This window comes from Thamnophis sirtalis, unplaced genomic scaffold, assembly GCF_051295495.1.
Source record: "Thamnophis sirtalis isolate CommonGarterSnake01/CBP01778 unplaced genomic scaffold, rThaSir2_p1.2 scaffold_2, whole genome shotgun sequence".
NCBI lineage: Eukaryota > Metazoa > Chordata > Lepidosauria > Squamata > Natricidae > Thamnophis > Thamnophis sirtalis.
Genome location: NW_028261382.1, coordinates 38,584,465 through 38,598,131, shown reverse-complemented (window position 1 = coordinate 38,598,131; position 13,667 = coordinate 38,584,465). Strand labels below are relative to the sequence as shown.

The window sequence follows — 13,667 nt, the reverse complement described above, 5'->3', positions numbered from 1 at the left end:
AGAGAGAAAAAAATCAGCAAAAACAGAGGTGCACTTTTAAACTCATTTATCAGAAAAAAAAACAAAACGCAGCCATTCTGCCTTGTCCCATCAGAACGGATCTCACTGTGCTCGCCAAGGTCAACTTTAAGGACTGCCTGCAAGATTTCTAGCCTGGGGGGATGTGTGTGCGTGTGCGGGGAGGGGGAGCGGGTTGCCTGATTCCTGACGTCCCGCTCTGACTCCCAGGTTTTTTAAAAGTCGCTTTTTCCTCCCTTTGGTGGTTTTATCTGCTGTTCTGTCTGGTGGGGGCTTAAGGCTGGCCGCTTCCAGAGAAAGAAAGAAAAAAAGTGGGTTTTATTTGAAGGAGGGGCAGAAGAGAGGGGTGGAGAGGCGTCGGTTGGGAGGGAGGGAGGAAGGAAAGAGAAAGAGAAAAAGGAGGGAAGGAAGGAGAGGGGAAGGAGGGAAGCAAAAGGAAAGGATGGCTGGATGGATGGATGGAAGGAAGGGTGTGAGGGGGGAAGGGGAGGAAGGAAGGAAGGGAGAGAAAGAGGAGGAAGGGTGGGAAGGGAGGAAAAGGGAGGAGAGGAGAAAAGGAAAGAAAGGAAAAAGCAAAAGAATGGATGGATGGATGGAAGGAAGGGTGGGAAGAGAGAAAGTGAGGAAGAAAGGAGGAAAGGGAAAGAGAGGGAGGGAGGAAGGAAGGAGTGATTGAATGCGGAAGAGTTCATGGTACACAAGCGTGGACCATGGGTTTCCGTGGACCAGGGCAGGGATGATGGGTTGAAAGTGGTGCCTGTTCCATTTTTGGTTCCCCCCCCCCCAAAAAGCCAAGTTGTGCAGCCTTACATCGACCTTCGCTTTTCGTTGCCAAACATTTGCCTTAATCTGCATTTGGGTCTCCATAAGCCTGGCAGGGAGAAGGGAGCGGTGTGTGTGTGTGTGTGTGTGTGTGTGTGTGTGTGTGTGTGTGTGTGTGTGTGTAAAAACCTAGAAGGGATTGTGTTCTCTTTTTCTGTTTAATGTGTGTGGCAGAAGCTTTGCTGTAAGGGGGATTGGAGTTGTCTAGAAAGACACTCCTTCCTTCTGCCCCCAAACACCCTGTCTTGTTTCTGTTACCGGTTGAGCTCATTTCGTCCTAAACCGCATCATTTAACAGTAAGAGAGTTGGAAGGGACCTTGGAAGTCATCTGGCGAGACCTGCACTAGGGATTCGAACCGCCGAACTGCCGACCTTTCAGATCGACAGGCTCAGGGTCTTAGCCACTGAGCCCCCAGGCCCTTTTCTACAGTCTCTCATCCCATTGTCGATTTAATGCGTCCTATGAAATGCTGACAAAGGGTTCGATATCCCAGTGGTTTTTCATTTCCTATTTATTTTGTTCACTGTTTTTTCCTCTAAAAACCACGACAACACTTACAATTTCCTTTAAGGGGTACTTCTTTCCCTTTAATTAAAAGATTCCGGCTTCAAAATCCCCCCCGTTTTACAGCTTCACGCCAAGCAGAGCCGAGACCTTGTGGATTTGCACAGAGCAAAAGAGCCCTTGTTTGTTTTTTTTATTGAAAAGGAAAAAGAAAAAGAAAAGAAGGGGAGGGAATCCAAGTGGGAAGCCTCTCCGCCATTTATCATTTGGCAGAATGAAGATCTGGGGTGCAGAACGATTAAAAGGTAGTTTACCGCTCACTGTGCCCAAGTAGGAAGTGATGATGGGTGATGGATGCAGACCAGGCGAGAACAAAGTTTGAGTTAACTAATTAATTAATGGTGGAAGTGATAAACGATAAGCTGGACTTCCTTCTGGGTAAATGTTACAAGAAGAATGCAGAAATATGCAGAATATTTTGCTTTGCTGAGGACAAGAGCACAGGGAGAAAACTTAGCATGTAAAAAAAAACCAGTGTAAACACAGAAACGTCAGCTTAAAACTTGGTTTATTGTTTGCTTGTTGCCAACGATGCCTTGGGGGATTTTGAGAAGGTGACGTTTTGAAGCAGATAAATATTTCTAGCTCGATAAGAGAAATAAACGGGGCTGTGACCTAAAAACAAGAATATCTGCCCCTAAAAAAGAAGGAAAGAAAGAATGATGCCCCCCCTCCCCCGCCTCTGCACGGTGTGGTTCACAGCCTTCCGGGGGAGGGGCCTGCCGTCGCCGGTGGCTCAACGGAGCTGCCCTCAGAGTTCTGGTCTGTATATCTACAAGATCTATAGATATCTCTCCTTTCAGGCAAGAAAGGAGCAGGGAGGAACTCAGTCGTTGGCATGCGCCTGTACACCGGCCAGCTGGTCTCTGGGTTTCTGGAGCTGCTGCACGCACAAAGACCAGCCGGCACGCCGGAAACCAGTTTCTGGGGTTTCGGGATTTCAAGTTTCCAGGGCTGCGGCAAACATGCGCGCACATTCATTCCAGTTTGGGCACTTGGTGCCGTAAAGATTCGCCATCCCTGATCTAGGTTCTTTGTTAGGAGACCACAAGGAGATCTCGGGCTGGGAAATGGATATTGCAAGTAGTCCTTGATTTACAACTGACTCATGACGATGGCGGTGTCCCGGGGTCATGTGATCCCCTTTGGTGACTTTCCGACAGTCAGAGTCAACGGAGAAGTCAGATTCACTTAACAACTGTGGCAAGAAAGGTCGTAAAAACGGGAGAAAACTCATGGGACAAATGTGGCTGTAAGCCGAGGACTACCTGTCTATATCTATCAATCAGGGCTCTTTGGGAAGAAGTTGGATTTGCAAGAACAGAGCCCGGTTTATGCCTGGCATTATGGGCAGCCAAATGAACTTGGCAACTGAATGCTGACTTGAGCTTCAGGGGCACAGTTTAATTTAAAGAGGCCGGTTGCATTTTCAGCACACACCAGTCTTTATGTCTCCTGGCTATTTCAGAAATTAATTATCTAACGGTAATCGCGCTTGTGTTGCTAGAGACACGCAGAGAGGGTGCAGCTCGCCCAACGCCTGCGGAAAACACCGGGAGAGATTGCAGCGAGGCGGTATAAAGGAGATTAACTTCCCAGGAAATCTTAGCAAGCTGCCTGTGCCTCCCTGTGCAAAGCTTGGGAAACCACGAATTAGCTTTTCCTCTGGGCCGGATTTTGGAGGCAAAAAGAATCTGGGCTTGAAAGTCTATCCTGCTCTAGATTTCAAAGAGAAAGAGGGGACGTCTCCCGATGCCAGTTCTCCATCCTATGGTTTTCCACTGTTTTTTTTTTTTTTAAAGAGTAAAGTTAGAGTAGGTGCATTCTTTTTGTAAAATAAATATAAATATAAATAATATAAATATAAATATAAATTTTTTATATATATATATATATATATATATATATATATATATATATATATATATATATATATATATATATATATATATATATATATATATATATACACATACATACATACATACATACATACACACACACACACACACACACACACAAAATTCAGCTGGTTCTTTGCAATGCTGTTTCTGCACAAAATTTGCCTAAGAGACGTTCCTCACAATATTGTAGCAGTCAGAAATTCTTGGTGAAAATAAACACCAGGGGAGTTTAAAGACCAGCGAGCACTGATAATATTAATTGCTTGATAATATTACTTAATTTGGTAACGATATGTCTGCAAGAAAACAAACCAAGTTCAGGGATATTGTAGATAAACCAGAAGCAATTCCCGCTCACTAGGGCTGATGAGGTTGCCTAGTTGGGTCATGAAATGTCTGCAAGGAAAAAAAAAAAAAACAAGCTCAGAACTACTGTGCATAAAAAAAAAAAGCAGGAAGCAAGTCACACCCACCAGGGCTGATGCTGTTCCCTAGCTGGTTCATGAAACGTCTGTAAGAAAACAACCCAGTTTAGAGAGGAAACCAGGGTTCCCACGGTTTCAAGAACGTTGCATGCAAGGCTGTGCTAATTTAAAAAGTCTTCCTCTTCCATTTTCTCCCTGTTTCCAACTTTAAATTTAAATATCAAACTCGGGAGGGTTCAGGGATGATCTGATTTTTCCGGTTCTGCAGATCTCTGTTCCATTAGTGAATATCTCCTGATAGGACTTATTTGCTGATGTCCAGCTCCAAACATTTCCCTTGTGATTTAAACTCTCACAATGTCTTGTTCTGTCTTCGGAAACGATTCCAAACCATTGTCCTCTCCGTCTTTTGACCATCTTAGATACTTGAAGGCCACTTCCGTGTTTCTTTACCAAATTCTGTCTACTCAAATGCACTGAATACTCCTAAGTTTATTCTTCCAGGCTCCGTCTATCTTGTCCGTAGTTGGGTTTCAGGCAAGGATGATGTAGAACACTGGTGACGGCCACCACTACGGATGGGCGGTAGGACATCTTGAAGTGTTCCTCATAGAAGACTCCAGCTGTCCCCAGCCACAGCCGGGAGCTGGAGGGAAACCAGGGGGGTCTGTCTCACCATGGTCTCCTTCCTCAGAAAGGGGGCGGCCCTTCAGAACACTACAAAACCCAACAACCGCCTTCTCCGTCTTCTACAGAAGAGTGCAAAGTTCAGGAAGCAGAGGCTGACCTCATCCTGGAAATTTAGACATGGTTGGCTTGGCCTGAGGGGTTCTGTCCTTAGCCCTTAAAGCACGCCGGCTGGGGAATTCTGGGCGTTGAAGTCCACCTCAAGCTGCCACGTTTGAGGAACCCCAGAAGATGAGGGTCAACCGCCTTCCTTCTCCTGGGTAAGAGGGATCCTGGCTGCATCACTGTGGATAGTTTTCGATTTGGGGTGGTGGAGCTGTTGGGCAAGACAGCCCCTCCTCGGTCCCCGTTCACCCAGACAGGAGAAGGGAAACAAGGGCCAAAGAATCCAGAAGGAAGGTGGGGTTTACGGGAAAGGAAAGAGAAAAGGATGCAACCACTTCCCCAACCAACCTTCTGCCTGGGTTTTGATTCAGCAATAAGAACTGTGTTTTTTGCAAAAATACTGTGAATTTATTCTGTGGGTGTGTGGATTTTTTTTTTTTTTTAAGTCCCAGGAATGGGCACTTAATAAGAAGTGTTGAAATAATAATGATTATAATAAAAGACATCAAGGTGAAAAGAGGAATATTTCTGCTTTTAGGGAAATTAAATAAAAAAGAGGAATGTTTAAAAAGAGCAAAGAAATTAAACAGCATTTTTTTTAAAAAAAGAGGAACGGACTGATGTGATTTTATTTGTGCGAAAAACAAGGTGTGGAGGGGGGAGGGGAATCAAATACGGTGTCCTCGAATTACGACCATAACCGAGTCCAAAATTTATGTGGCTAAGGGAGACGTTTGTTAAGCAAGTTTTGCCTCATTTTATGACCTTTTTTGCCACAGTTGTTAAGCGAATCCCTGCGGTTGCAACCAGGTCATTAAGTGAATCTGGCTTCCCCATAGACGTTGCTTGTCGGAAGGTTGCAATAGGGGATCCCGTGACCCCAGGACGCTGCGACCATCGTAAATATGAGTCAGTTGCCAGGCATCTGAATTTTGATTCCGTGACCCTGGAGAAACTGCAATGGTCGTAAGTGTGAACAACGGTCATAAATCCCTTTTTTCAGTGACTCTGAAACTTCAAACAGTCACTAAACGAACTGTCGTAAGTTGAAGACAACCTGTATCTGACGGGCATATCGTGGAGGAAAAGGATGGACGTGGAGAACGGCTGGTCCCGTACACATTCGACTCAAGTCCCACCTGTGACAGGTAAGCATCATCTGATGTTCGGGGGGGGGGGGGGACGATGATGGACATCAGAAAAACAGATGTCCGGAACGGAAGTGGCTCGGTGAAGGCTTTAAGCCAGGGGTTGGCAACCTTAAACACTCAAAGAGTCACAAAAGTCCTAACCGGAGCGCCCCCCCCCCCCCCCCGGCCCTCCGTTCAATTTTGGAGCCGACCGGAAAACGCGCCGCTTGCCATAGAGTCTCCTCCTAGCACGCCCTGCTCCCCCGCCCCCCCAAAAAAAACCCAGAAGCTCCTTTCAAAATTGTACTGCCGACTGGCGACAGGAAGTCGCAGCAGAGGGATAAAAGAGCCACACGCAGCTCCAGAGCCACATGTGGCTCCAAATTGCCCACCCCTGCTTTAAGCCCACATCTGTCTGGGTGGCACCTGGAGGAGCTCAGCGTGGAGATACTTTGCAGGGTTAGAACCAGGATCTTCTCTGCAGCTGAAACCTGTTGGAGGTTGAGCCAACAATGCCGGGCATTTTGAGGGCCAGCAATCTTGGCTAGAGGCCCGATCTATTCCTGACACCATGACAAAAGGCCCACACAAGACCTTCGACAACTGCCAGATAAGCCCAGCTCCTCTGCGATGCTTTAAGACTTCAGAGAATGGAAGGATCGAGAAATAGGACAAAGGGTCGAAAGAGACCGATGGTTGACAAATGCTTGGAATGTCTTGTTGCTTCTTCATCATCCGGGTCTCCTTGGTGGCAAGTTGAGGATGTCTCCATTTGGAACTATGCACTCTGGGGCGTTGTACCAACGTGCCTGGAGTCATTGTGGAGGACAGCTGGCCACAGAAGGCCTGCAAATTTAAAAAAAAAAATGAATTTATCCTCTTCCGTTGGACAAAGCCATTTCATCTTGCATACCAGAGATACTAACGGGAGGGGCCAAGGGATCCATAGAAGAGATTAACTCTCCGACGATAACTGGATCCCAGCCAGCTCAGCCAGGGAACCAGCTGCCAAAGTGGAATGCCTCTTGTAGCTCCTGGATCGGGAAGGATTGGAGAAAGGAACGCAGGGCTCAGCCACACAACCGCCGGTGTGGTTGTGTTAAAATACGCAGTCATGCCTTTGTTATGTTGGTGTTGAGGTAGGAAAGGGCAATGCTACGAGTTTATTGGAGAGGAGGAAGAAAGAAAGTTGTAAGGAGACGATTAGGAGGAAATTTAAGACTTCACAGCCAATAGTCACAAAAAAGGGAAGGACATTTATAGCGGACGGTTTAACTCTGGAATCCTAGGCTTGGGGGTTCCTTGCAGACTTTTCATGACCCAACTATGGAATGTCATCAGTGCTAGAAGGGAGAGACTAACAGTTGTCAGCGAGCTGGCAGCAGATTAGGCCAGTGGGGAGGTTTGAGGAGGAAGATGGGCCAGTCCTGGAGTCTGGGGAAGGCTCTGATGATGAGGGCTCTGTGTCGGAGGCAGAGAGGGGGCCAGGGCCGTCTGACAGTCATCAGCTGCCTTCAGAATCAGACATCAGTGAGGCAGAGGAACAGCGGGAGCCTGTTCCCAGTGTGCGCATGTGCAGAGTGGCCAGACGAAGGGAAGAGCGAAAGAACAGGGGTTGACTTTGCGGTAAGGCCAGACAATGAACGGCCCCTCCCAGAGGGAATAAAAGAGGAGCGAAAGGGGAGTGGAGTTTGCAGGAGACAAAATTAGTTTGCTTCATTGGTTAGTGATCTCTGAGGCTCCTGGACAAGGTCTGCAGAGCTCGGCCTGGCAGCTCTCCAAGCCAGAGAAGGTCTGTGACCGTAAATCCTCCCTTGAGAGACTTTGCTGGAGGTGAATGAGCAGAATCCACAGTCAATTAATAAAGGGGGTTTTTTGTCGGGACAAGGATTTTGTTTCAGGCTCTTGGGAAGCCTCGGGCAGAACACTAACCCCACTGTCTTCTAACACTCATGACGATGCCCACTTTGGTTAGGAGACGTCTGCCAGAAAATAACCAAGCTCAAAGGGCACCGAGGACCTCACTACCCCCCTCTTCCTCCCCACACGATTCTTTTACGGTTGCAGAATAGTTTGTGTATCGCAACTAAAAGGGGCAGCAGTGGATAAATATTAAGAGACAACCAGTCGCTGTCAGAAATAAGTGACTATTATTTTGTTTGGGGCCTCGATCTCAAGAGGGCCCCTGAAAACCGATTAGGGGGCTTAAGATGCCGAAGGTGGAGAGCGACTGGAATAGGGCGCGTGTAGAAGATTCTCAGTAGATGCCATTAGGAAGACGAAAAGGCCAGCTGCCACAGCTGCTCCTCTTCCCTGATGAAGCTCAAAGGGGGGAAAAAAGAAAAACTCCTGCAAGAGGAAGAGCCGCTTGAAGCCTAGCAACGGAGGAGGCAGGGGGGAAAAAATATCAGATATGCCACCAAGGGGGCTTCGGCTCAGCTCCTCACTTGCAGGGCAGCTGATCTTAGGAAGAAGGAATCCCTGCCGCAAAAGGAAAATTGTGAGCATCATTCTAGCGCTCAGGGTTTTTGGAAAACATGGAAATCTTATCTTCTGGATGCTGAACACTTCCTTCCTTTCCCCATATCCTTTGCTCCGTCCCTTCCTTCCTTCCTTCCTTCCTTCCTCCCTTCTGCTGACTTTGCCTTCATTCATCATTCCCTAATAATATACAGTATCAACCGTCCTCAAAAGGAAGTTTGTGGCATTGTAAAATTAGACTCAAAACAAGATTTCCAAGGGTGTTTTCCCATTTGGGGGCTAATTTCTGCTTCTTTCACCCCACTTTGGGCTGCGATTCAGGCCCAGGAAGAGACACCATGTGGTTGTCCCTGAGGACTAGGAGCATGGGCTTTCCAAGCAGAGGGAAGGCCTGCGGGAGTTCAGGGCCAGGTGCCTGGAGGCTCAGAGGGCTGAGATGGTCAACCAGTTCCAGGCCATGATGCCGTCCCACTGGAACTTGCCACCAGCGGCCCTTCCCTCCGGCCTTCGCCCAAAGACCCCTCCCCACCAGGAGGCCGAAGCAGACCCCCAAGTCGGAATTTCTGCCCCCCCCTCCGACCCCCACAAAAAGACCCCGAAGGGGGGAGACTCTCTGCAGCAACACAGGCGTTCATGGTGCATGCGCAGGAGCATCCGGGCGGTGGGGCGGAGCCTGCCGCCGCCGCCGCCGCCACTCCCGGTTTGCCCGATCTGGAAAGAAACCCACCTCTGCAGCGGATCCCTATTAAAACCGAAACAGCCGCAGCCACAAAACAGCCGTGTGGACTTTTGAGCTTCGCCAAGGCGGAATTCAAAGACCAGCAGACAAAACAGCTTTATTTAGCGAGGCCAAGAAACATTTCCATGAACAAAACGAAACAAAGGAAAAAAAAGAGGCAATTCCACGAAGGTTTTTTTTCTTCTTCTTTTTTCTTTTGTTTCTTATGTTTTGGTTCGGTATAAAAAGTTGGAAGAAGCGACGTTTAAAAAAAGGAAAGTCCCAGAACAGCAAAAGAGCCATTGCTTGTTCAGCTTCTCCAGCCGCTGAATCCTGAATTGGATCTAAAACGGGGAAGAAATAATAGTAGTAGTAGTAGTAGTAGTAGTAATACTAATAACGACAACAACAACAACAACAAGAACAACAGCGACCTGGCCTTTGAAACTACCCAATCATGGATGAAAGAGGTAACAGGGACACCCAAGGCCATCGGGGCTCTTGGCTCCACCTCCAAGGATTTTGCAAAACAGACCAAGAAATTGCAGCTTCCTGCAATAACAGCAGCGGAAACAAACTCTTTGCTACTCGGAGCATCGTATATTCTAAGAAGGTCCCTGGTTGACACCTAAGACCCATGTCGACCATTATTAGCACCAGTCAATGGGATTCGTGATGCATTTTTTTAATGTTCCGTTGACCGGGTTTCATGTTCAATGAATAAAGTAAATCATCATCATCATCATCATCTTGAGAAATGGAGAAGAAAGCCGGTTGGTTAAGACTGAACCCGCCCCGTTTCAGAGTACGGGCCGTCCTCAACCTACGACCAGAAAAAGAGCCCAACATTTCCACTGCTAAGTGAAACATTTGCTAGGCAACTTTTGTTATCTTTCTGACCACCGTTGTTAAGTGAATCACTGCAGTTATAGCACGGTTGTTAAGTGAATCTGGTTTTCCCCATTGCTTATGGGTCACAAAACGGGATCACGTGTTCCCCTGGGGACACTGTGACCGTCATAAATGTGAGTCAGCTGTCAAGCATCTGAATTCTGATCGCCTAGCTGCAAGGGTGCTGCGACGGTCGTTAAGTGTGAAACGCGGCGTTGAGTCCCTTTTTTCAGTGCCGTTTCGACTTCGAACAGCTGTTAAACGAACGGTTGTAAGTCGAGGACCACCTGAACTGGATTGGAGGCATCCCGATTTGAATGGCTTTGAGTGGTCACTAAAGAAACGGTCGCGAGTCGAGGACTCTCTGTATCCCCTGCGGATCAAGAACCGATGCCCCTTTCGCGAAAGGAGCCGAGGCCTCGTCTCGGTTTATGGAAAAGCACCCAAGGACCGGGGGGGGGGGGGGGGGGGGGGAGGCGGTGCAGTGGCCTCCCGATCCGGAAGCTGTGAGTTCAATCCTAGGTAGCGGGCGGCATTCCCCCCTCCGGGCACAATGAGAAAATTCCTGCTGCACAGTAGATCAAAGGGAATAATAGTAGCATGATTGGTGATGCAACTAATTAAGAAATAAAGAAAGCATAGTACATTGTTCACTGTAGAAAAAAATGAAAGAAATGCTCTTTACGTCAAGACGTAACTAGAGGATATACATTGTTTATAGTAAAATGGACCAATAGAGAATCATGAAACAATAATCCGGTGCAATTTTGGAAGGGGCAAGGGAAGACAGTGTTTATGTACTACGAGGAAGTTAAAAAAAATGGAAAATAACAGAAGAAAATAACTTGGCTGACAGTGGAAAACAAGTTATGATGTAAAATGGATTATGTAATTCAGAGGACGTTGAAGGGAGGATCCGGTCAACACTTTCTTTCTATAATATGTGTAAAGTTGTATCAAAATAAAAAACTTTGGGGAATAAAAAAAGAGAAAATATCTGCTGAACAAAACTCCGCACCGGCAACAGGAAGGGCGTCTGGCCAGGAAACACTTGGTCCCATTCAGTTGCCTTGACTCCACCCCCAAGCGAGGGATTATACGGGGGTCATTAAAACAGGAAAAAAACCCCAAAACTCCTGGGTGTGTGTGTGTGTGTGAGAGAGAGAGGGGGTGGGTGGGGTGGGGTGGGTGGAAATCGCCTGCCAGATCCTGGGCTTTTCAGTGAATGCTCTTAGAAGGAGGAGGGAGAAGAGACCCAGCGAGGAAGCCAGCCTGGCTGATTAAAACCAAAAACCCGCAAGTGGGATTAAGCGCTTTTTAATATCTCCCAACCGCCGGAAGGAGGAAGCTTCCGGCCAAGGGAAGCAGCAGCTGCTACAAAGACAGGCGGGAGGACAGGGACTTCTGGACTTACGCATTGGACGCTCCGAAGCCAAATCCTACACGGGGGGGAGAAGGAGAAAAAGGGAAAGGATTAATGGGGAAGTTACAGAAAGAAGAAATCACACACTTTGCAAAAAGACACCGGGGTGGGTGGGAGGGGGGGGGGGTTCAAAAACACGTTTCTTTCAAAATAAGAAATAAGAAATAATTCCTTCGGTTTGATAACCTTCCATTGTCTTTAGACGAAACTCAAGGTGGGGGTGAACCTACCCAATACTCTCTCCCCCCTCCCATTGTCCTCACAACAACCACCTTGCGAGGTGGGCAGGGCTGAAAGAGGAGGACCTGGTGCCCAAGGCTGGACTAGGACTCCCTGTCACCCAGCCAGCTTTCCACGCCTAAGGGGGCACTAGAACTCCCTGGCCCCTGGATTCTCTGGCAGGACCTTCACGTTAATGCCTCCTCTTTCAAACCCTTTCCTTCCTTCTCCCTTTCTTTTTTTCCTTCCCCCCCCCTCCCTTCCCATTCCCACCTCCTTCCTTCTGTTTCTTATTTCCCTTCCCTCCCTCCCTCCCTCTCCCTCTCTCGTCTTTTCCTTCCTCTTCCTATTTCCCTTCCTTCCTTTCTTCCCATTCCCCTTCCCTCCCTCCCTCCCTCTCCCTCTCTCGTCTTTTCCTTCCTTTCTCTTTCCCTTCCTTCCTTTCTTCCCATTCCCCTTCCCTCCCTCCCTCCCTCTCCCTCTCTCGTCTTTTCCTTCCTTCCTCTTTCCCTTCCTTCCTTTCTTCCTATTCCCCTTCCCTCCCTCCCTCCCCCTGGGCCCCATATCTCCCCCTACCTCCTCCGCTGGAGCCAAAGCCGGAGAAGCCGCTGCTCTGTGTGCCAAAGCCCGGAGTCTGCTGAGAGAGGGAGCCGAAGGTTGGCGTGTTCTGACTCGCCAGAGTGCCGAAGGAGACGGTGCTTGCCGTGTTGCCGAAGCTGAGGGGGCAGAAGGAGAGAAGAGTGGGGTGAGGAAGGCCTGGGGGGAACGGAGGTCCCTGGGCTGCTGAGCAAAACCTTCCTGGCCGCCCAACAAAGTAGGCCTCCCTCCCTCCCTCCCTCCCCTCCCCTTTCCCCCTCTACCACTCTTCCTCCTCCTTTCTTCCTAGCGGTTTCTCTCTCTTCCTCCCCTTTTCCTTCCTTCCTTTCTTACCTCTTACTAGCTGCCCCTTTCCTTCCCCTCTCCTTCCTTCCTTCCTTCCTTTTTCCCTTCCCTTTCCTATCTTTCGCTTCCTATCTTTTCCTCCCTCCCTCTTTTTACTTCCTTCCTTCCCACCTTTCCTCTCTTCCTACCTGTCTCTTTCCTTTCCTCCCTCTCTTCTTTCTTTCTTTCTCTTCCTTCCCTCCTTTTCTCCCCCTCTACTTCCTTCCTTTTCTTCCTACCTTCCTTTCTATTCTTCCTCCCTCCCTCTTTCTTTCCTTCCTCCCCTCTTTCTTTCCTCCCTCCCCCCCTTCATCCCTTTCCCCAATTCCCCCATTTCCTTTCCTCCCTCCCGAAGGTCAAGGCAGGGAGCCGGATTATACAGGCATGCAAGGATGGGCGGGAAATCATGAGGTCTAGAAACACAGGAGGGGGGCTTTTTGGCCAGCTTACCCAAATCCGCCCGTGTTGGCCGCCGCGGTCCCTTCACCGAACACTTTGCCTCCCGCCGAGCCCAGAGGACTTGCAAAGGCCGGGGCTGAACCGAATGCCGGCACCCCTCCGAACCCCGGGGAACCCCCAAAAGTGGGAGGGCTGCCGAACACGGGAGCAGCTCCGAAGCCACCTGAGCAAAACAGAGGCAAAAAGAGAGAGAGAAAGAAAGAGAGAGAAAGAAAGAGAGAGAGAGAGGGGACAGATGTAATGTAGACAGACACACTGACCGACAGCACCACCCATCAAAGTCAACCGTAAACAAGGTTACAACTGAACCTCAGCCTGGGGGACCTTCCAGCCACCAGGGCCCCCTCCCCCCCCACCAAAGCATCTTTTGAAACCCCCAAATCGAAAGACATCCCTAAAACTGGGCTGCCCGTAGGATCCCCACCCTCTGGACCAACGTTCTTCCCGGAGGAAGCGTGGGAAATCCTAACCCCCCCCCCCCCAGGGACGAGAGGGACCTCAGCAGGGTTGGAGGGTTGGAGGGTGGGGGTGGGGGGGGCAGGGGAAGAGCCCTGCAGTGCCCGTCGGAATCTCCTATTCCTCCGGAGCCTCAGACAGTGCTATTCCAGCCCCCCCCCCCACCCCTCTCTCCCCGTGGGGCGGGACCTCCAGCCTCCGAGGGAGGGCCGGGCACTTACTGCCGAAGGAAGGCCGGCATTCAACAGGCATGGTCTGGACCAGGAATCCTTCAGACGTGGATTAGAGGAAGAGGGCAGGAAAGGGGGGGGGGGGTTGCCGGCAGGGGGGGGAGAGGGGCGGCAGGGCGGCTGCGGAAGCCAAGGGAGGCCTGCAGCTGGCAGCCCAGAGGAGGGAGGGAGGGAGGGAGAGAGAGAGAGAGAGAAACCTCTCGCCCAAGAGC

General features: G+C 49.3%; 1 protein-coding gene across 1 annotated transcript in view; it reads right to left on the bottom strand.

The window, feature by feature from the left end:
• Positions 1–8,948: 8,948 nt before the first annotated feature.
• NUP214 (nucleoporin 214) overlaps positions 8,949–13,667 on the bottom strand; it is a 42,520-nt gene continuing 37,801 nt past the window's right edge. The window contains 4 exon segments of the mRNA XM_087704968.1: positions 8,949–9,200; positions 11,162–11,186; positions 11,966–12,105; positions 12,761–12,932. Of these exon segments, the coding sequence (XP_087561094.1) occupies positions 9,167–9,200; positions 11,162–11,186; positions 11,966–12,105; positions 12,761–12,932 (371 nt within the window). The 3' untranslated portion in view covers positions 8,949–9,166.